This window comes from Tiliqua scincoides, chromosome 2, assembly GCF_035046505.1.
Source record: "Tiliqua scincoides isolate rTilSci1 chromosome 2, rTilSci1.hap2, whole genome shotgun sequence".
Lineage (NCBI taxonomy): Eukaryota > Metazoa > Chordata > Lepidosauria > Squamata > Scincidae > Tiliqua > Tiliqua scincoides.
The window spans coordinates 39,193,674-39,217,471 of NC_089822.1; the positions used below are offsets into that span (position 1 = coordinate 39,193,674).

Below are 23,798 nucleotides of genomic sequence, written 5' to 3' on the forward strand. Positions count from 1 at the left end.
GGATTGCTCCAGCAAATAATGAAAACAGTATTTTCTGTAACTGCAAGGAGTTTTCATTGGCAGCAAACATTTCTTTCCAAATTGCATTAAGGAAATGTGGCCGTTTAATGTGTTGGTTTGACCTTTTATAAATCCTGCCAAGGTACAGTTAAACAGTCACAGAACAATCTTGCGCATTCTGACTTGGAAGTAAGTTTCTCTGTGCTCAGTGGGATTTACTCTCAGGTAAATGCAGTCTTATTTCTAACTGAGAAATAAGGATCAAAGATACATGTTCTGTTTCAACCATGTGCCATCCCTAAATCTTTGCCCCCTGATTTTTGCTCCAAAATTATGGCTGAACGTATGGACTGCTTCCACTGAAAAGGATTGTATCAGAGCAGTATGCTTATGCATCCCAGTAGGCATCTGACTTGCTAGTGTGGAATGCAGGATGTTGGAGTAGGTAGAATTTTGGTTTGATCGAGCAGAGCTGTCATGTGAGGCATGTAGGCCCATGGTGTTCGATCTGTGATGACGTGTTCAAGTAATAAGTGTTCGTGTTTCATTCAGCCTCAATGTGGCTTTCAATGTGGTCATAAGCCCTCTATAATCAGATTGGAAAAAGTCCACATAACTGTCATCCTGACTGTGTCCAAGGTCCTTCTGCAGAAGGAATCTAATGTCACAAACCCTGGCTCCACAATGCTTGAATTACCTTTTGTTTCTGCCTATTCTTGTCAGTGATCTTGCCTTGAGCTATCAACTGTTCTTCCTGCATGCTCTGTTTGGCTGCCAGTCAATAAGTTGCTTACATTTCTTTTTGTATGGGAATATGCCTTTCAAAACAAATCTAGGTCTTAGACCAATGATTCCCAAACTTTCTGGGAGAGTTTGGGCCGGGGTAAGTCCTTGCTGGGAAGAAAGGGGGTAGCACTGGTGTTCCTGCAATTGCACAGGCATGGGGGGACACATATCAGAGCCATTTTTAGGCTCACCGAAGCCTGCAGACGCCCTCTGGTGGGTGGGAGAAGCCTGCAGGTTCCTCTGCAAGCCTCCCACACCTTAGAACTGCTGAAAAATGCTTGTGCAACCCGGTTCCGGTTTCATGGTGAAAACTGGAAGTGGGTCACATTAGCATTTTTCAGCATTTTCCCCCAACCTCCGGAGGGCATATGTGGGCTTCAGTGAATCTAAATATAGCCCCAATGTCCCCAGTGCAATTGCAGGAGCACTGGTGCTGCTGTCATGATCACCCCCATCCCTTTAGAGCAAGGGTGCCCAAACCCTGGTCCTGGGGGGTTTGGACTCTCAACACGGCCCTCAGGGAGCCCCCAGTCTCCAATGAGCCTCTGACCCTCTAGAGATTTGTTGGAGCCCACACTGGCCCAATGCAACTGCTCTCAGTGTGAGCTGTGGGATGAGTGCTCCCTCCACTGCTTGTTGTTTCATGTCGGTGATGCAGCAGCGGCAGCAAAGGAAAGGCTGGCCTTGCTTTGTGCAAGGCCTTTTATAGGCTTTGAGCTATTGCAAGACCTTCATTCATTCATACAATTTCATTTATGTAAACGTATGTAAATTTATTCAAATTTTAAATGTAAATTAATTCTTTTTTTCCCCGACACAGTGTCAGAGAGATTATGTGGCCCTCCTGCCAAAAACTTTGGACACCCCTGCTTTAGAGGGCAGGGTCAGAGCCTCTTGGGCTAGGGCATTGTGACTCCCCAGTTTGAAAACCTCTGTCTTAGACTGACACAACACAGTATGTGATCATCAGTCTGTTGGCAAAGGTGTTTTGTATATGTTACATATTTAGTGTTTTGTTAATGAATAGACTTTAGGAGTAAGAGCAGGTAGAACCATAGAGTTGAATGGACCCACAAGGCATCTAGTTCAACCCCCTACCTGTAGCAGGAAACCCTCCTAGAGAGCATCTATAACCATCTAATTTTGGGCAGCCTGGGAGCCACATGACCTTGGTGTGACCCTTAGCTGTGCTGACTCTGAAGTAATTGGTGGTGGCATGATGACATCACTGCCAATTACGTCTGCATTTTATGCTGCTGAAGTCATTTGGCAGGCAAGTGGCAGTGGGTGCCATGGTGCTTTTCAATCTCCCTGCTGCACCATTCTGGCTTCTCCAAAGGAGAAGCTGGAAAGGTGCGGCAGGGAGATTAAAAAAAAAAAAGATGCTGAAGTGGGAGGATGGGGGGGGGCTGTGACTGGGCTTTGAGGGGCCATCAAAAGGGCCTTGTGGCTGCATGCAGCCCGTGGGCTGCATGTTGGAGCACCATGATCTAGATCAGTGCTTCCCAAATTGGTGGGTCGCAACCCATCAGCTAGGGAAGCACTTGTAAAGGGGGGAGGATTAAGCTACTGCTGGCAGTGGGTTGTTTTTATTGATTTATTTCTTTTACCTGCAACCAGTGCTTCTTTCATTCCTTAAAAGAAGGAATTGGGATTGGCATTTTATTAAAAAGAAAAAGGGATGGGATGGGGGAGGTGTCATTTGCAAAATGTAACAAGCAAGCTGTTTATGAAACATAATATGTTTGTGTCTGTCTTAGAATTGTTCAGCTTTCATGTCACAATTACTAAAACAGAACTTGTTATTAATTCAGATTAGAATTGTATGTGCTGCTTCTCATCTGGCATAACCTGGTATTTTAATATTACAGTATTTCATGTCAACATTTGAAGCTCATACAATTAAGGTCTTTTGTGTATGTATGCGTGTCCCTCCAAAAAGAATGTGCTATTCTTTAACTGAGGCTTCAATGTCAAACCCTTTTACTAAGGAGCAAGTTCCATTGGATACAATAGACCTTACTTTTGAATAAACATGCGCATGATTGCATGGTCAATGTCTTTTTCTCTTGCCCTAGCAGGGTGCTTACAAACATAGATTCTCAAAGAAAAAAAGAAAAAACCTCCATAAACATAATTTTTGGAATTTGAGAATTTTGTTAAAATAATATAGTTGGATGCGTGCTGTGAATAAATATGTTTTTGAAAAGTTTATAGACTCATTAGTGGTTCAAATCTACCTAATTGAACTAATGTTTTCCATTATTTCCTAGGCTGTTAATTTCTGGTACGTCTTGGTGATGAATGACGAGCACACGGAACGACGCTATCTAATGTTTTTCCTTCTGGGTTGGGGTCTTCCAGCTTTTGTTGTGATTCTACTTTTAATTATCATGCGAGGAATCTATCATCACAACCTGTCGCAGATTTATGGCCTCGTACACAATGATCTGTAAGTATACCGTATTTTTCACTCCATAAGACACACCTGACCATAAGACGCACCTAGTTTTTAGAGGAGGAAAACAGGAAAAAAAATATTCTGAACCAAATAGTGTAATAAAATATTTAATAAACTATAACAGAATAACATTTGAACCATGTAAAGTGAACAGCAGTCAACAGTGGCATTAAGAACCATTATCACTGTCATTAACAAATGGAGAGACTTAAAGGTTTGAGTACTCTAGTTTTCTGGAAACCCCAAGAACTCATCATCGCTAGAGTCAGAATTTATGAAGCTCACAAAAGCAGGTGCACACAAATAGGGGATCACATTATCTTTCTGCTACAATGATGTTCTGCCAAATTCCAATCCACTGGGCCTCGTGCCTGCTTAAGGCTGATCAGTCCCCCTTGTGCAACTCACCAGTGCAGCAAGCAAAAGTGAGTCCAGTTCTAGTCCACAGATGCCAAGTAAATCAGTTCCATCAATCAGAGTTGCCAAATCAGAGTCCAGAGCCAATAAGCCAAATTACAGTCCAAGGTCAGGTTCCAGGTAGGTTAGTCAAATCCATCAGGGTATCCAAGTCCAGTCACAATCCACAGTCAGATTCCAAATTCAATAAACCCAGCCAGTCTCCTCTTCTACCTCCAACCTGCACTCCTTCAAAACCCACAAACCCTTTCTGCCTCAGGTACTCCTTATATCCCTGAGGGCCCTATTGCCTTCCAGTGGCTGCAGCTGTGCAGCACACTCTGCTGGATGCCCAGGCCTTACCCTTAAAGGGGCCACTGCTGACACCACATCTACCTCCTCGCCAGTTCTTCCGTGATTCCAATACAAATGAACAAGTGGAAAGTCCAACCACAACTTGAATTCTCAAGACACAACAAACCTCTGGATTTATGGTGATTTACCTGGGGCTTGTGCAATAAGCAAACACTGGCATTCTGACCAAGGAGACAGTTTTTTCTTTGTGATGGGGGGGGGGGCTTACATTCAGATGCTGGATGAGGTGAGTGAAAGTGCCCCTCCCCTGCTGTGTGAGTGTGTGTGGGGGGCAGAGCATCTGTGTGTGTAAGAGAAGGGGGCAGCCCTTGTGTGTGTGTGTGTGTGTGTGTGTGTGTGTGTGTGAGAGAGAGAGAGAGAGAGAGAGAGAGAGGGGAGAAAGTGTTTGTGTTGCAGAGAAGTTGTGATGCTCCAGGCTTGGGGTGGGGGGAGAGAGAGGCTGTGATGCTCCAGGTTTGGGGGGCGGAAGAGAGAAGCTGTGATGCTCCAGGCTTGGGGGGAGAGAGGCTGTGATGCTCCAGGCTTGGGGTGGGGGGAAAGAGAGGCTGTGATGCTCCAGGCTTGGGGGGGGAGAGAGAGGCTTTCCTGGGAGTAAGCCCCCCTGACTCTAATGGGACTTACTTCAGAGTAGGCATGCACAGGATTGGGCAGCTAGACTGCCACCCCACCCAACTTTCCTGGGAGTGAGCCCCAGTGACTCTGAGACTTACTTCTGAGTAGACACGCAAGCTTGGGCTCCCTCCAGTGCTGCCACAGTCCGCCAGCCAGCTCAGCCTCTGACTGCCCGGGGAAGCAGAGCAGAGCAAGCGGGCAGGGGGCGGGGCCAGGGCCAGGGCGGAGTTTTTTGTTTGTTTGTTTTTTGCAGTATTCGCTCCATAAGACGCACACACTTTCCCCCCCACTTTTTGGGGTGGAAAAAGTGCGTCTTATGGAGCGAAAAATACGGTATATGAAAACACTCAAAACAATGAATGTTTGGTGTGAATGTTTGTACATTTTTACTCTAGCTGTATTTGTGGTTTAGACTATATGAACCTGTGGATGTTTGGGGGGGAGGGTGTTAAAAAAACTATGCAGCTGTCCTATCCAAACTTATTAAAATTTCTTTCACAAAACCATAGTATTAAGTTAGGACAGGCCATAATTTGCAGTGTTTTAGAACAAGTTACTCCCCGTTTACTTAGGCTACCAAAATGTAAACTTGCTATCTAAAAACCCAAAAAGAAAACTTCAATTCATATTTGCAGTAAGAAGAGTACAGAGTAAGGAAGGACACTTCCACAAAGCTAGAGATTCACAATATAAAAAGAATTGTGGCTCATTTTGAACAATTTCCCTGCCCTCATTATTAGACGGCAGCAGTCTAGATTGTCTTGCATCATGAGAATGCCTTTGATTTAAGAGAGCAAGATCTAAAAGATCCTGCACCGTACTCAAATATAGAAAATGCAAAGGACTCTGAATGAGCGAACAGAGCAAATTGAACTACAGTTTTTTATTTACTTTCTCAAGCACAGACATCCTGTTCAGAAATTAAGATAGTGATGTAGTAGCAAACAATTCTGCTTTCTTATGTCCATAAAGAATCTGACTTGCAAAACTGTAAGGAACTTTTAAAAACTTAGTTTTTTAAACAAACTGCTCAGCAAACAGCTCAATTCTAACCAATTTTCCAGTGGTGATTCAGCCACAACGCAACCCTAAGGGAACAAATGTTCCCTTACCTTGAAGAGACCTCTGTGACTGCCCCTCCCTATTGTAGAATGCATTGTGTGTACTGTTGACATGGCATGTTAGAAAGTTGTTTAGGATTGACCTGAAAGTCAGTGACACTTGCTCTCTTTTCTTGCTCCAAATTGCAACAATGAAATCATCCATGTGCTACAACAGTATCATTTTTAAGAGGGCTGTTAAAATTCTGTGTTAAAAATACCACAGTAAAAATAGCATACCAAACCAAACAGACACCAGAAATATTACAGTTATCAAAAATGCTCACAATTATCACCAGCATCTTTGGCTTTCGATACTTTGTCTGTTTTCTTGCCTTCATAGGTTTGGATTCCAGCTTTGTATGCAGGGTTAGCAGATGCCTTCACTGGCCTTTATTGTGGCTCATAGTTTTCTTTGCTCTTATCACACTTGCTATCTCCTTGAGCCTGTCTTCTGGGCATGTTGGCAATGCTGTATTTGTTGAACCTTAACAATTTGTTGAAGATTTTGGCAAGGTTACCCATTTAACAGGGTTATATACAGCTCTCTGGCAGGTCTCTAAAACATGGGCCTGCAGCAGGGCTTCTTCTAGTTAAAGGAAAGAGATTTTGAGGAAACATTTGAAGGCTAGGCTGAATTTAAGAGGGCAGTACACATTTGGAGAGGGGATGAATAGAACAATGGCAGAGAGGCTCTGTTGGCAATAAGAAGGCACAGTTGTATGGGAGAGGAAGAAACTTGGCTGTGGCAGAAAAAAACCATGCAGGAAAGAAAGGAAAGCAGAGTTATAGTACTGGCCTTAAGAACATAAGAACAGCCCCACTGGATCAGGCCATAGGCCCATCTAGTCCAGCTTCCTGTATCTCACAGCGGCCCACCAAATGCCCCAGGGAGCACACCAGATAAGCCTTGCTCACAAACCATCTCATACCAACCTCATTTACAAACACTGCCCTTTGGATCATATTTTATGGCCACATGCTCTTTTGTAACAACATAACAATATAAGGATGGCCATACTTAATCTGCAAGAAAATGTCTTCCAGGGTCATTTAACAAGAGGACATCTAGGGAGTAGATTCAACCAAAATATCATTGTCAGGAGTCAAACCCTTGTCCAACCCCTGCCTTACCTGGCTGCAGGCCAGGGACAGAACTGCCTGGCCATAGAGCCACCACCACCTCTCCTGCTGACCAGGTAAGACGTAGGGCAGCTGGAGAGGAGAGGAGAGGAGAGGAGAGGAGAGACTGCCTCTTCCCCCCCCCCCCATCTTACCTGACCTGAGCAGTGAGCAGGGCCGGGTCACCATTAACCACCAAAGAGGAGGGAAGCAGGGCAGGGTCAGGGCCCCTTTAAGCGTAGAGAGAGAGGAAGGGGAGGAGCCGAGGGTGTGGCTGGGGATGATAAAAGCAGGGAGGCCTGTGATGACAGGCAGTTCTGGAGAGGGAAGGCAGGAGGCTGGAGTTCCTGCCTGAAGACTAAGGGCCTGCCTCCAGGGGGGGAGGACAAGGGTGTCATGAACCCCCTCCCCCAGCTTGGTCTGAGGCTTCCCCTGCAAGGAACCCCAGGGAGGTGGACACTCCACCCAGGGGTCCTAAGGGACCAGCCAGCTGACCCTTGGCACCCCACCGGGTGATGCTCAGAGACCCCCCCTTTTTGGGGCACCCCGTCACAATCATATTTTAGGTAATAACACCATTAAACTGTTTATCTGTTAAAAAGCCTTTAAACATTTTATGCAGTATTTAAATGGTATCAGATGTTTAACATAACTTATTTAAGCAGGTTATTATGTTGAGGATGAATCATTCATCCCTGGTGCAACCATAGTAGGTTGCCTACTTTCATGGAGATGGGAAGATAAGGAGGAGGAGGAGTGAGTCTGTGGAGTTTAAAGGAGGGTTCATTTTAATTTTCAGAGATGTCTCTACAAAGATGATTATAAATAGGTAGCTGTATCCTAACCTAGATTTGCAAAAACGGCAGATGCATCCACTCAGGAGGAGGGACATTTTTTTGCTAATGCCCTCTCCCACTGCAGCTCTACCTACTGCATGTTTTGGGCATCATGGGTACTGTAGGGAAGGAGGGAAGCTCCTTGCAGGAAGTTCCTTCTTCATGCAGAAGAGTAAGGAATACAACCTAAGATTTCTGCCCCATAATGTAGTAGGAAAAGGGGAAAGTCTTGAAATATAGAGGAGAGAGAGGGGTGTGTGTGTGAGAGAGAGAAGAAGCAGAAAGTGACTTGGCAAATTTTCGCTGGCTAAAGAGGCGAAGAACTGAAAGGAGACTCTGGTCTCAAGTGTCATGGTATAGAGCAGGGGTCTCCAAACCCCAGCCCAGGGGCCAGATGCGGCCCGCAGCAAGCCTCTTTCCGGCCCGCAGCCAACCTCTTATCCCCTGAAAGCCTCTGGCCCACTCAACTGAACATGACCAGAACTGTGCTCTGATTGTGTCTGGAGGGTGTTCTGAGGGCCAGAGAGGTTGAATGAATGAGCCCATTCATTCATTTATTCACTCATCTAAGTTCCATCTCTAATTTATTTATTTAAATTTTATATTTAAATTCTTTTTCCGGCCCTCCACACCACACCAGATATTTGTTGCGGCCCTCTGGTCAAAATGTTTAGAGACCCCTGGTATAGAGGCCAGGAGTTGTATCCTATCTTTCTGTCTGCTGACCCCCAAGGCAGCTTACAACATTTTTTTAAAAAGCTTTTAAAACTATACAATAAAAACGTGAATACATTATACAGAAGAAATTTTATCACATTGCCAACAGGACTTTGATAGGAATGTGGTTTCTTTCCTCTTGAGAAATCTGCGATAAGACATTTATAGCTTCCTTGGAGAAAGAGCTCCAGCTTTCTTTAACGTGTAGAATGCATCAGATGAGCTAAGGAGCTTTTCCAGTTTCTTTCTTGGGGGCAGGGCAAGGATATAATCCTTTGTCTTCAATTTTGGTTGCCGAATTATGAGTCTTGTTTAATGTCGGTGGGGGGAGGGGTGCTGAGAGGGAGCCTAGTGCTGCAATTGGTTATATGGGGAAGAGAAGGAGGTATGGCATTGAGAGCTGATAAGGCAAAAGGTGAGGGGAAAGAAAACCAGACAGCTGGTACCTGTTTTTTCCCCTACTTCTGGAAGCTCCTCATGACTTGTTATTGATGACCTAGCATTGGCAAATGGCACTCTTGAGCAACAGTCAGCATTCACAACTGACCGCCACTTGCCCTTGGAAGATTGGGCATGGCTGCCATGTTGTTCATCCAAATGAACCCTACAGTGTCATCCTGGGAAAAAACGGCAATTGCCATTGGGGACTGCCATTTTTTTTCAATTTCCTAGAAAAGGGGTCTCCAAACTATGGCCCGAGAGCCAATTTTATCCTGCCCACAGCAACTTTTTTTTTTGTCAGAGCATTTGCTAATGTTTGACATTTTTACTCATTAGGTTCATCCTTTGGCCTGATCCAACAGGGATCGTCTTATGTTCTTATGAGGGCAGCATTTGTGCTCTTGATGTTGCACTAGGATGCTGACATCTACCCATCCTGAATCATCGAGATGTATCAATAGTATAAATCTTGAAATATTCTATTTCATACTCCAAGCATTGTTTTCAGCCTTACTTACAACAAGCCTTTCTTTTATTTGAAATAAACCCCTCTGATGTCAGTGAGACTTAAGCCAAGAGTGTGGGCTTAAACTCATGCCCCAAGTGAAGTGTTTTGCTTCCATTGTTCTTCCCTCTTCTTTCTTCTAATTGCTATTAGAGCAGCTGGTACTCAACCTGTTCAAAAGACTGTTAGAATGTTACAAATGAGAACTGAATGATTCCCAAGTTTCAAAATCTGAAATCAAATGTTGGATGCAATACTAATGCTAAAGGTTTGTTAGAAGGAAACCTATAATTTTCATTAACTGATTCCTTGTATTAACAGATATGGCATCAGATGCTATGCTTTACTGTACATCTAGTATGCCAGAAAGGGCCCCCCAAAATGTATTATTTTCATAAATCTGAGTTTGATTGATATTGATACTGTTTTATTTTTGTCCTGATTATCCCAGGCAGACTCTGTGTCTTCGTGCAGCTGCATGTTACAATATATTCTATGAAGCTAAATATCCAGCTAATTGTGGTGCAGACTATTACTAAAACTAGTGCTAAATGTGATTGTGTAGTGGTCATTGAAGGTCGTGTTTCATAAGATCAACGACAAAGACTAACAATACCACTCAGAACAATTTGAATTGGCTCCATATTTATAAGCTTTCTCAGCAGGCATTTGAAAAAAAGCTTTTCTGTTTTCCGAGAGTTTTCTCCTAGCTCATAATGTTATACATCTTGTATTGTCCCTTGGGGATATGTAGTTTGGTTTCACCTGTCCTGTATCCATCCAATAGCACCAGTCATGGCAGCAGGGTTCTTGTAAACACACACATTCTCTCTCCCTCCCTCCCACACCCACATGTACTAACAAACATACTCAAGAATATTTTACATCTGGATTGGGAACAATTGCAGAAAGCATTTCCAAGAAGCAATCAGGAGAACTGACCTAAGAGAAAAGTTACTCATCAAACAAAAGGCTGCTTGATTGGGTGGTTAAGTAATATAGTTCACACTATCAGGGCCAACTACAGGTTTGTTGAATCCCTTTGTCAAGTGCCTTGGTGGGCCCCACCAGTCTCGAACAGAGTTTCCCTTGGTGGCAAGGGTGGTTGCAGCCCACAGTACCCTCTATATTTTTTACTGTGTTGAACATTTCCTCCATAAATCTGTCCAATCCCCTTTTAAAGGCATTACACTCACTACTGCCTGTTCCCCTCTTAAGTAGACTAGATTCATTCCAAGGCATAGAGAGCTGCATATATTCTGAACCACACACTGGAATAACAGTTCATATATTTTGTATTTGTAGCAAACTTACTAAAAAGGGAAGCCATTAATTGTTTACACAGTTGTGCTAGCAGTAGTCGCTATGATCTGATACAGCAAAATTATCGTTCACGAAGTGATTATGTGGCATGAAATCTGAAGGAGAGGAAAACGAGGAGCAACTGCAAATAATTCACCTGCCTTCCAAAAAGTACATGACTAGTTAAGTTTGCTGAAGCCTATACTTCTGAAACAGTGGAGTAAGCAGGTGCAATGGAAACAGCTGACAGGCAACAGAGCAGAACAGACTTCTCCCAGTTCCACCCACTTATCCTGAACAGTATAGTGTCGTGTCTGTGTTGGTACACATGACTTTCTGTTCCTTCACAGTTATGCTTCTTAGGGTGCCAATTGCCTATTACTCCTTCCTTCATTGTAGTTATATGATTTCAGTGAAGAAGACTTTACTATTCCTTCATAACTTTTAAAAATATTTTTGCAAGTGTTTACAAGGCAAAGGAAACCGTAGGGCACCCCTAAAGCACGCAAGAATCAGTGGAAGTTTGTCTGGAGAGTGTTTAAAATAGAAATGCTAGGCTGTTGTGGAAATATGAAATTTACGTGGGGAAAGAAGTGTATTTTTACTAGTTAGTGGTAATTTTTAGGTTGTGAATAAGAACAGTTAAGCTTTTAAATTTAGAAAGTTTGCAGGGTGAAGTATTTCTGGATGATCAGAACACCCATGGATGATGTAATGATTCCATATCTGGCACACACACTTCCTGTAAGTGGATCCTAGGCAATTCTTTGAGTGGATGGACACCTACACCTACAGTATATGAAACTCAGTATATGAAACCACAGTGGGGCTCTGACTGGGTAGAAAATCAGCAGGCAAAACGTAGTTTGTGAAATTTGAAGTTTTTCATTAGCTTTGTGTAAGAGTCTGTAGGTGGCCTTGGAAAAAAATTTTCATTGATGGATCTAGAATAATAAAGTAAGATAAACCTAATCTGTCTAATTTGTAGAGCTTTGTATAAGTTCTTAGATCTCCAATCTGGAGATTAGTGTAAAATTTCTGTACACTGAAGCCTTGTTCAAAAGGTACTCTTTGTGATGCAATCCCAGCTTTGGTAGCAGAGCTATAGAAATTATTTTCAGTGTCTTTTCTAGGTTACCACGCTCCCTTGATTTGACTTAAATGGAGACATGTCACAGAGCCAGTTATTCAGAATTATTTCCTCTGTGCGCATGAGTCCCAGTTGGTGTTGGGTCTTGAGCATGTGTGTACTGTGGCCTTTATGGGGGGACAGGATTCTTTGGCTAGTGGGGGAAAATTAGTGGCTCAAGTTTCATCTCCATGTGTGGCCTGTACACTCTCTCCCTTCTTTGAGAAAAGGCTGCTGCAGCATTTGCTCCTCCTCCAGACTGCTGCCATTACCACCACACTACCCTCTATTGGAGGATAGGAAGAGGGTTGGGATCTAATGGTAGGTCCTTCTTCTCCTCCCTCCTCTTTATAAGGACCTCTAAGGTATATTTCCATTTGAAGATGGTGAGCGGGCAGAAGGCAGCACTGATGCAGGTCTCAAAGCTGTGTTCTTTCACATTCCCCCACCCGTGAACATAAGAACATAAGAACAGCCCCACTGGATCAGGCCATAGGCCCATCTAGTCCAGCTTCCTGTATCTCACAGCGGCCCACCAAATGCCCCAGGGAGCACACCAGATAACAAGAGACCTCATCCTGGTGCCCTCCCTTGCATCTGGCATTCCGACATAACCCATTTCTAAAATCAGGAGGTTGCGCATACACATCATGGCTTGTACCCCGTAATGGATTTTTCCTCCAGAAACTTGTCCAATCCCCCTTTAAAGGCATCTAGGCTAGATGCCAGCACCACATCTTGTGGCAAGGGGTTCCACAGACCGACCACACGCTGAGTAAAGAAATATTTTCTTTTGTCTGTTCTAACCCGCCCAACACTCAATTTTAGTGGATGTCCCCTGGTTCTGGTATTATGTGAGAGTGTAAAGAGCATCTCCCTATCCACTCTGTCCATCCCCTGCATAATTTTGTATGTCTCAATCATGTCCCCCTCAGGCGTCTCTTTTCTAGGCTGAAGAGGCCCAAACGCCGTAGCCTTTCCTCATAAGGAAGGTGCCCCAGCCCCATAATCATCTTAGTCGCTCTCTTTTGCACCTTTTCCATTTTCACTATGTCTTTTTTGAGATGTGGCCCTACCATAGATTTGTACAACAGCATTATAATACTAGCCATTTTGTTCTCAATACCCTTCCTAATGATCCCAAGCATAGAATTGCCCTTCTTCACTGCCGCCGCACATTGGGTCGATACTTTCATCGACCTGTCCACCACCACCCCAAGATCTCTATCCTGATCTGTCACAGACAGCTCAGAACCCATCAGCCTATATCTAAAGTTTTGATTTTAGAAATGCAAATAGAAATGTTCCCCCATGCAACCTCCGTATGTTGGTCTGGCTGGTCCTTAGAGGATGGCCACCACAAGCTATTTCATAACCCAGAACCCTCATGTTTGTGCCCAACTCGGCCCACCACTGGAACCATCTGTGTGCATGTGCACACATGCGCACTGTAGGTTTGTTTAGCAGTTTCACCGTTCTCAAATGAGATTAGAACCTGAGCATTCTGTATGACTGACGATAATAGATTATTATAGATTATTTTGAGTTGCTTTGTACTTAAGCTCTTCACACATCCAATTACTAACAGTTGTCTTCACTTAGACTAGCAAGGCCAAAACACAGATTCAAAAATCCTATCAAGGAACATACGCATACCAGTGTTGTGTTTGGGGGTGGGGTGGGGTTAATGAAGTGGGTGAGTCCGTTAGTTTCATTTGTTTGATCTATCCACAACACTAAAATTGACTGGAACATATCTTCTGTCCTGAAGGAATGTTTTATAAGTATCAACTTGTCCAAGCCTCAGTAGATACCTTCTGCATCTACCGGAGTTCAGACAGAAAAGCTTCTTAATATTTCTATCTGAGCACATCCTAAAGATTAAAGCTGGATTACAGCTTCTTGGGTCACAGAATCCAGGAGATAACACTTGGCATCATAGCAGAAAGTTATCTTGTAGTGGGGAAGAAATAGTTCTGTTTTTAATACCAGTTCTCCACCATTGGCTGAGTAGTCTGCAAATATTTGTATAATTCAGCACACAGCATTTTGACACAGCTAATACGTCCTTATTTCCTCCACTCTCCAACACATATATTTCCCTCCCTCAATTCAAACATATACAGCAGTGGAAATATGCTCACCACATTTTGTGTAAACATGCAGTCCTCTTGCCAAAGGGAAACCATTTTCATATGCATAGCGAAAAGCAGTTGTGCAAAAAAGGCAGCAACCCATTAATTGCCTGAAAAACAGAAATGCCACTAACCCACCTTTCCTTACTGCCTCTCCAGTTTTTCATTTTTTTAAAAAAAGATTATCTGATTTTTTTTTTAAAAGGGAGGTGAATGTACATTAAATTGAATTAATATAGTAGTAACATGTAGTGCTTTATAATTGCAAGGCTATACAAGTCATCTGAAGCATGGAGGAAGAAGAAAGATTACGGAATCAGTGTTCATGTATTCTTTATTTCAGTGTCCATGAATTTATCAAATGTACTGCAAAAGTAGCAGTAAACTAGTCAAACTATGGTAACAAATAGACAGTACAAAGTCCTAATTTGCATGTATGTCTGTACAACCTTTATGTAATGCATCAAATCAGGTATTGATTCAAAAGAAGAAACTCTAAGCAGTTATTTTTAAACAAAGTTCTTCAAACTGGTTCTTTTGCTATAGTAGACAAAACCTTTTTAACATACAGGTTATGAAGCAATAGCTGGAGGGCAATCTCCACCATCAGAATTTGTAATACAACCCACAGAGATAATAAAGGGTGAACTGAAACATGCAAGCAACAAAAGTAGAAGTGCTAAAATAATTATTAGAAGAAAAAGGTGAGGCAAGTCCTTGTAATTTTTTCCCCTGTTTGACACACCACTCCCCCTTGGGCAGAATTCACACAAAAAAATAATTTTCTCTTAAAGATTATGAGCACAAATCTGATTGAGATTTTGACAGTTTGCATATGGAGACTTGTCCTTTTCCAGTTTAGATTTAAAGTGAATGAAGACAGCAAGGCAACAACGAAACAAATGAATTTATTGTCAATGTGATCTTGTATAGAACCAAATTTTATGTCTGCTTCTCATGCACACACAGATTCTTTTCTGTGTTCTCTGGTTTGTTCTAACACTAGTTGGCTGTGAAATTGGAATTGGGCTAACTATGTCAGTGCTAAGCAGGATTGTCTCCAAACCATGGTTTGCAAATAATAATAACAACAACAACAACAACAACAACAACAACTTTATTTTTACCCCGCCTTTCTCCCCGAAGGGACTCAAGGCGGCTTACAACATATTAAAAACAATTTAAAAACAAATAAATACATATTAACAAATACACTGCAAATCATGATTTGGAGATAGCAAGATGTTGCAAATTCCCAGCCCTAATGCCCAGAGGTCTCAAGCAGGCCTTCCCTTCCTGTTTGAAGTCTTTATCCCAGAAATTCCAATATTTTCCTCTTTCAGAAGAGTCTTTCCTGTGGCCCAACTTCTAAGGTGGGGAGATGGGAGACAATGGGAAGATAGGCATGTCTGAATCCTGATAATGGGATTAATAAACTGCTGCAACCATGAAAATTAGCTTAAGTGACTTAAGTCTTATATTGGTGAAGACTTCCAAGACAAAAAATCTTTGTTCTTTGGTTAATTTGCTGCATGCAAGATGGCACAATGCTTCTGAAGTGGATCACATTTTGAATTGTCCATCTCCCCTGTGCCTTGTGGGGGTGGGGTGGGGGGAATCCTTTTAAGGCAAACCAGATCTTCTGACTTACCTTTCATCACCTTGCCTTAAAAGATGTGCATCTTGTACCCTAATATAAGCAGCAGTTCTCTGTGACAGCTCCATCTCAATAAATTTTGCAGTGGGTATTTGTCTCTCCCCTTTTTCACACTGAGAAAACAAAGATGACTAGACTCGAGGTATGCTGTCTGGTACTCCATTATCAAGAAACAACAGAGCTGCTGTCCTGTGGCATTGTGCCTGTCTCAGCCATTAAGTATAGCTCCCATTTTCCAGATGATTCATACATGAAGAGGTGTTATCCTGAGTTAGGTCATTGGTCTTTCTAGCTCAGTATTGTCTACACAGATTGGAAAAGAGTCTCCAGAGTTTCAGATGGGAGAGAGTTTTCTCTGCTACTTGAAAATGCCAAGGGTTGAACCTGAGGCCTCCTGCATTTAAGGCATATGCTTGGCCCTTAAGCTAGAGCCCCTCCCCCTAAAGCTATGCCCACTCCTGCTAATTTCCCTAACACAGGTGTTCTCCAAGCTTGTGCAGTCCTGGTACAGAGTTGGGTTCAGGACTGATCCAAGACCTCCTGAGGCAACATGACAAATGATGCTCCCCCTTAACCTGATGAAGTGCCAACCTCTGCTCTTCCCACTCTCCAGTGTTATAGCTCAGCACTCTCCTCCTCTTCACATTTCCCCTTCCTCTCTGTGCTCTTGTTCCTTTTACAGTCCAGAGAGGAGGATTAGTGGAGGCACATAGAAGGGACAGAAATGGGCACCCTCCATATGTTGCCTGAAGCAAACGCTTCAGTTGGACTCATGGATAGGCCAGTCCTGGTTCTGTTGAAGATATAACTCTATACTTGGATTCATTTATTTACAAGACCTGCATTAGAACAATGATTATACAGCAGAGGTTCCAAAACTCTCAGGGAGAGCTGGGAACTTTGGTAATTTGGGGCAGAATGATAGACCTTCTGTGACCTCCATGATCCCACCACTGCCATAAAAAGGGAACTTTTTTTTTAACTTACTGGGGCAGTGCAAGCCCTCTGGAGGGTATGGGAGGACTGAAGACCCTTTCATGGGCCTCCTTGCACCTCAGAATTCTTTCCTGCAGTGATTCTGACCCACTTGCAGTTTTCAGACTAAAGCAACTAGGCCTCCCTGGCTGGTGCATCATGATGCCCCAGTTTGGGAACCACTGCTATACAGTAGCAGTGAAAAATGATTTCAGTCATAATCCAAAGTTGCTTAGAAGCTGAACAATCTAGCCATTAAAAAAAGAAGCAAAGCTGACAGTGGTCTCTGAATCCAGAGAGTTAACAGCACCTTTGCCAAGCATTAATGACATAAAGATCATAGACCAGTTTCTGCCTGCTTTTAGATTGATGTAAATTTGTCCTTTTTAGTAAAGTTGATGTCAGTAGAATTCAGTTTTGGCTATTAAGTTTTTATTGTTTGTAATATGAGTCCACAAACTTTTGAACAAAATGGCAGGTGAAAAACTGTTTTAGGATGTAGTGTCATGTTCCAGAAGGTTCAAAATGTAATTGAATAAATAGAGATCCAGGCATTTTTTAGACTGAGGACTCTTGAGCCACTGACAGGGTTAACCTGAGAGCTGTTTACTTTGACTCATGAAGCTTCTTGGAACTCAGAGCAGAATAATTTATTTTAGAGAATAAGGGACTTTCTGATGAAATCAAACTTTGCAACCACCTTGTAAAAGTGAAACAAAAAGAGAAAGCCCATTGTTCGTGCTAAAGGACAATAAATCTGTTTACTTGGTTTTTATTTTTCTTTTATTTTCTTCCAAAATTAAATATTTGTATAGCCTTCCCTGTGTTCATCTGGACCTGCAGTGTAGCAATATCAGGTGAGAGTCCCATTCTTGTAAACCGGGTTGAAATTTCTTCTCTTCCATCTCCAGAAGACATTTAAAGTGACACAGAGTTTGACCAGGTCAGAATGGCACAGGTATGGTAGCAACTGGCACTCTAGTTGAGTTTCACCAAAGCCCCCCCCCTCTTTCCGCAACAGTGTCCACTTGCTGATCCATGAGCAACTGTTTGTCCAAGAGCACCCCCAAGCTCTTAGGGTTGCCCTGCATGCACCCCCAACATATGAAATCTCTGGATCCATGTAGTAGAACATGGTAGATCCAATTCTGTTCAAATGCTTGGAACATCAGTTGAAGTGAGGTATTTGGAGGGAGAGAATTGCTTCCTCCCTACAAGTGGGTAAAATGATTTCACTGCCTGTCCTTAGGCTCATCCCTTGCCTATAGTCCGTGGTTCAGGCTACAGAAAGCTACAGCCTTTCACCATGAACTGAACTGCAAGCACCTTTCTCCCATTTCTATTATCTCTCAGTTTTCCTCCCTTTATTCTTCCTTCTTCATACCGTAAAACCCACCACCTATTGTGACTGAATTTTGGAGTCATGACTATGCAGTTCCCACTACAGACTCCGGGGACAGTAAAATTCAAAGAAAATGTTTGCAGTTCTTTGGCCTCCAAGTACACTGGAGAGTAGGAACTGAGCATTTGTGTACTGGTGATAATGCCAACAGACTCAGGATGTGGCTTGCACTTCACTGATTGGACCATTTCCATCTCCCTCAGTGTCTCCCTGGAGTTACTGAGGTTGACTCAGATGGCAGGGAAGACCCACTCCACAGCAGTACATACTAACATGCACACATGGTGAACTCCGTTGTGATGGGTATGGGAACGAGAAACCCAGAGACCACACGAGAAGTCAAGGGTCAAATTATGTGCAAGGGTTTTGCCTGGACCATGGGTGTACACATTTGATCCCTGTTGTGTATATACAACATTGGGCAAAAATGGCTTAAGGTGGACCAGTAAACAAGCTTCCACTCTCCTCCTTCATAAGTTCAAAGAGTAGACTTCTGTTGCGTGAATAGATCTACAGTCACTGAGGATTATTTTTAAAGAGAAAAGTTCATTTGGAAAGGACCTGCCAAATCATCTGGAAGTGACATCAGAAATTCTGCCCAACATGTGCCTGTGGCACCACCACATAAGCTTTCCCACAGAAAACCATGCATGATGGTCATGCTTGTCAGGAGCTAAAGATAACTATTTCCCAGTAGTCACAGTTAGCAGACTGAGAAACACTGACTTATTACAGACAAAGGCACTCCCAGGGCAGTGTCATCTGGGCAGATCCATGACATCTGTTCAGGCCTCCTGAAAGAAGGTTAGTGTGTGGAAAGACTGGTGGTTATTGTGAGCACAACAGAATGGCTAAAAGGGGTAATTAATCTGTGTTAGGTGATCTTTAGCACCCATAAAAATTGATCAAATAAAAGTTTTATTCTCTGGGGGTTTCATGGCAACCAGTGTCTATACCAGTCTCATTAGTGCTTTCTTTATCTGCAAAGGGTTGACAAGACGAACAGCCTGCTGTGGTTTAGAAGTAAGCAGCCACAACTGTCCTTTTTTCCCTTTTTCTTAAGAGAACAAACAAGCTAACATCTGATCCAATAGTAACTTCAAGCATTTGTACCAATGTTTGCTCAGCAACAGTGTGCAGCACAAACAGCCAATAGAAGGTTTTGTTCTGATGCCTTTACATATAGTTCAGTCAGTAGCTGCAATTTCCTGTTCCTCAGCTGGGAAAGCCAGATGCAATTCTTTTGATAAAAAACACTTGGGTTCAAGTTCTCTGCTCTAGTCTTTCAGATGTAGATTTCAGACTATTTGCAGCTGAACAGACTGGTACTGTATCCCTTGTAATGCTCTCTGAGATACTGTCTTGGTGCTTTGTCCTACATGTACCAAAGGTAAATAAATGTGAACCACTGAAAAAAGTATGCATACACAGTAATCTCATTGTCATAACACTGTTTCAAGATGGAAACAAAAACCAAATAATCTTTCCAATAAATTCACTTTATTCCTGCTGCAAAGAGAAAATTAATATACATGCAAAGGACATGACCTCAACCAGAGCCGTTGCCATTCATAAACTGGCAGCAGAATCAGGTCGTAGGTCTGTCAGGCAGTGTGGGTCATGATATGTAATTCACATAGCAAAAAGAAAAGGTGGGCCCACATAAGAACTGGAGATAAGGCTATACTAGCTAGGCAGGATGGATGCATGCATGCAAGCATATGCACATATGCATTCATGCACACTGCTTAGGAGGGTATCTTTGCAAAGGGGACATTGGGAAATGTCACCCATCTCCTTCTCCCATGGTGACAAATGAGCCCCAATCATTCTGTTTTCTAACAGTGACAGTGTACCCAAAACAGATGTCACTTCTCTGCTACATTTTACTTCCTAGACTCTCAGAAAATATTTCCACGTGTCAAAACAAATATTCTGCACCACCAATTTCTCCCATAAGCCATTTCTGCCCAATGTTTCAACCCTTTATGTACCTGTCCAAGGCTTCAGCAAGTACTTTCATAAACTAGCGTATGTTCTTCTGTGTATAGCAGGCCTTTTGCCATCCACATTTCTAAGACTTCTCACATCTACACAAGTTGCAAGACAGGATGAACCAAAAGAATTTCGCTCCCATGGTCCAGTGTTACTCCCAGACATCCTGTAGTCTGCTTAAGAAGACTCATGCAATAGAGCAGGGGTGTCCAAAGTTTTTGGCAGGAGGGCCACATCATCTCTCTGACACTGTGTCAGGGGCCAGGGAAAAAAAGAATTAATTTACATTTAAAATTTGAATAGATTTACATAAGTTTACATAAATGAATATATTAAAGATGAAATTATATGAATGAATGAAGGTCTTGCAATAGTTCAAGGCCTATAAAAGGCCTTGCACAAAGCAAGGCCAGCCTTTCCTTTGCTGCTGCTACTGCATCACAGATGTGAAACAGCAAGCAGTGGAGGAAGTCCTCATCCAACAGCTCATGCGAGAGGTCAAACAGTTGCCCTCACGCTAAGAGCAGTTGCATCGGGCCAGTGCGGGCTCCAACAAATCTCTGGAGGGCCAGAGGCTCATTGGAGACTGGGGGCTCCCCGAGGGCCGCACTGAGAGGCCTCAAGGGCCACAAGTGGCCCCAGGGCTGGGGTTTGGCACCCCTGCAATAGAGAATGATGCAGTGACTTGTGCCATTTGTGAAGGAAGGAATCTGTTACAATGGAGAGTGCTTTCTGTCTTGTGCAGTGTATGAGTGGGAATTTATGCTCCTCCAAGGAAGTCTGGCATGCAGCACAGTGATTGTGTGATACAAATTCATTAAAGCTGAGACACCGGGTTTTTTTTGCCAAAGAGAATATGCTGGCGACTCTCCACTGTACTGTCAGATAGGATGTAAACACGCTCATCGCCAGGTGCTCTATATGTGTATGTGCATGTGTTTTTCAGTACATGTTTACTGGATGGCAATTAAATGTAGATTACCAAGGAATTGGTGTGGGGGTGGAGAGACACAAGGTGAGTCCTGCTGCCGAATCAGCATTTCTGCCAATCAGCATATTTCAGAATATTCCCTTTAAATACTCTGATAAGTTCTTACATGCTCTTTGTAGAACAGAGTACATAATATCAAGCTTTCAACAAGGTGGTGATTTAAATTAGGAACTGAAACAACCAAAGCTCAGTGCACTGGTTTCCTTCCTAGAGCAAGCAAAATATACAGTTTCCTATTCCACAGGCTTCCAAGGGGAAGGAAGATATAGGATTGCAATCCTAACCACACTTTCCTGAGAGTAAGCCCCATTGAACAAAATAGGACTTACTTCTGAGTAGACCTGGTAAGGATTGTGCCCATATTCTCATTTGGTAGAGTAACTCAAGCTGGAAGCTACTTGGGAGTTTCCCTCTCCTACATATTCCTTTGTCCTTCTGTAGGTTCTGATGAACTCCTAAAATAAAAATGCAGGCAGAATCTGGAACATAGTCTCTTGATGAAATGTCTGGAAAGAGAGAGGAGTCATGATGAACCTGTAATCTTATGTTTTGAAGATTCACAGAAGCAGGAATAACGTGTTCAAAAGATAAAAGGCTGAGCTGAGCAACTCTTGTTAACCTTACTGAAATAAATAAGACCTCTACCACACAACTGATCTAGGTTGTCTACAGATTTGCTTCTAGTGGAATTTGCAAATATTCTGTATTGCAGAGCTATTCAAACTGGGGTGTCACGATGCCCCAGCCTGACAGCCCTGGCCTCTGCCCCTTAAGGGGCAGGGGCAGGGGGAAGGCAGCAAGGGGGACTGCTAAGGGAGGCTAAAGTGACTGGGATGTACTCACCAGTCCCTGCAGCAGCCTGTCAGGGGTGCAGGGAGCCCTTTGCGAGCATCTGCAGGACTCCCCCAAATTCCAAAAGTGAAAGTGGAGCGATCACACTCCACTTCCATGAAACCGGAGTGGAGCACGATCACTCCACTTTCACTTTTAGAAGGCTTTCACTTTCAGGCGCTCGCACAGGGCTCCCCACACCCCTGATAGGCTGCTGAAGAGACTGGTGAATACATCCCAGTCCCTGCAGCCTCCCTTAGCAACTCGATCCCCAGGATCCTGGGGATCAGTTTGCTGCCTTCCCCCCTCCGCCTCCCTCCCCTCCCCTGCAAGGACTTACTGCAGTCCTCAAACTCCCTGAGAGTTTGAAAACCACAGCTGTATTGTATAAGCAGGGGGATTATTGGTCTTAAAAACAAAATAGTGCACATGTTTTGAGCTTCACCAATAGCAATATTTCCACATTTCTATAGTTCACATTTTATATACCAATTTAATGCAATGTTAGTCTATTGCAGCAACAGAGTGTGTTTTGGAGAACCATCACAGGTTTCGTGGGAGGACTTACTTTCATTGTGTCAACAGTAGTGTTGCTTCTTTTGGAATTCATTTGTGTAGCAGGTGGATATGTGGAATTAAGGCATAAATGTGCTGTAGGAATTGTTCGGGTGGAATAATTATAATGCTTTTGTTTTTATTGGTACCAATTTCTTTGTAATGTCACCAATAACATGTTCAGATTTCTTCTTTTGGAAAGGGGTGTTTACTTGAAACAGCCCAATCCTATCCCTATCTACTCAGAAGTAAGTCCCAGTATATTCAGTGGGACTTACTCCTTGGAAAGTGTGTAAAGGATTGCAACCTTAATAATACATTGCATTAGTGGTCATTTACAAGCTGTAATATATTTAAATAGCTAAGGATTATAATCCTTTATAAACTAAGGATTATAATCCTATAATTAGGAAATCCTATAATCAGGAAATTGAAGAGGGAGCAGTGATGAGACAAACGGGTAGATGAACCTCGTCAGCCTGGAAAGGCAGCTCATCTAAGAGAAGGAAAACTCTGATCTCAAACCTCCACTGCCTTGTGGCTACATCCAGTTGTGGAAAAGGCTTCAGGAGTCAACCTCGAGGCAAAATCAGGAGCCGGAGTCCCTGAGGCAGTTCGTGGCTGTACACAGTCACGCTCTGGCAACTCCTGCGACGCTGCTGGAACCAACCGTATTGGCTTCTGCCTTTCCATTGGATCATTCCAGCGACGTGGAGAGGGGGGATTGGCTGCATGGGTAACAGCCTATCCTCCATACCTTCATTACCCAGGCTTCGCGCACTGGAGAGGACACTCCAACTTCGCCATACGGCGTCGGCACAACACGGGAAGCAGCGGTTACCGGTTATAAGTCTTCGCTCGATTGGCGTAGAGCGTGACGCCAGGGGCTGCTTCTGACGGTGGGAGAGATCATTGCATCTCATTGGGCAGCTACCGCCCGCCTTAAGCTGGGCAGTCCCCAGCCAGTAAGGTGTTGCCTCACCACGGTCCGTTAACCTCAGGGGGTGCATGGGGTTTAGGGTGAAAACCGACAAGCGGATCGACAACTCTGCACCATGCAATAAAAAACTGAAAACTCCTGCCCTGAAGCTGGGCTCCTGGAATGTAAGGACAATGACACCTGGCTTCTCTGATGACCTGCAAGAAATAGACGATGCACGCAAAACAGCTGTCATCGACATGGAGCTGAGCAGACTGCAGATGGACATCGTCGCCCTTCAAGAGACAAGGCTGCCAGATTCCGGATCTGTCAAGGAGAGAAATTTCTCATTTTTCTGGCAGGGAAAACCACCAAATGAAACCAGGGAACATGGTGTTGGCTTTGCGGTCAGAAATACCCTGCTGAAATCCATCATCCCACCTACTGTGGGAAGTGAAAGAATTTTGTCCCTGCAGCTCCAGTCATCAGCAGGACCTGTCACTCTCATCAGTGCTTATGCGCCGACTCTGTCGTCTCCAGCAGAAGCCAAAGACAA

The 23,798-nt window shown here is 43.4% G+C and overlaps 1 protein-coding gene across 1 annotated transcript in view; it reads left to right on the forward strand.

Moving 5' to 3' along the window:
* Positions 1 to 23,798, forward strand: part of ADGRV1 (adhesion G protein-coupled receptor V1) — a 294,630-nt gene that overhangs the window by 224,348 nt on the left and 46,484 nt on the right. Inside the window, exon 86 of the mRNA XM_066613579.1 lies at positions 3,060 to 3,238. Within this exon, the coding sequence (XP_066469676.1) occupies positions 3,060 to 3,238 (179 nt within the window). The remainder of the gene's footprint in view (positions 1 to 3,059; positions 3,239 to 23,798) is intronic.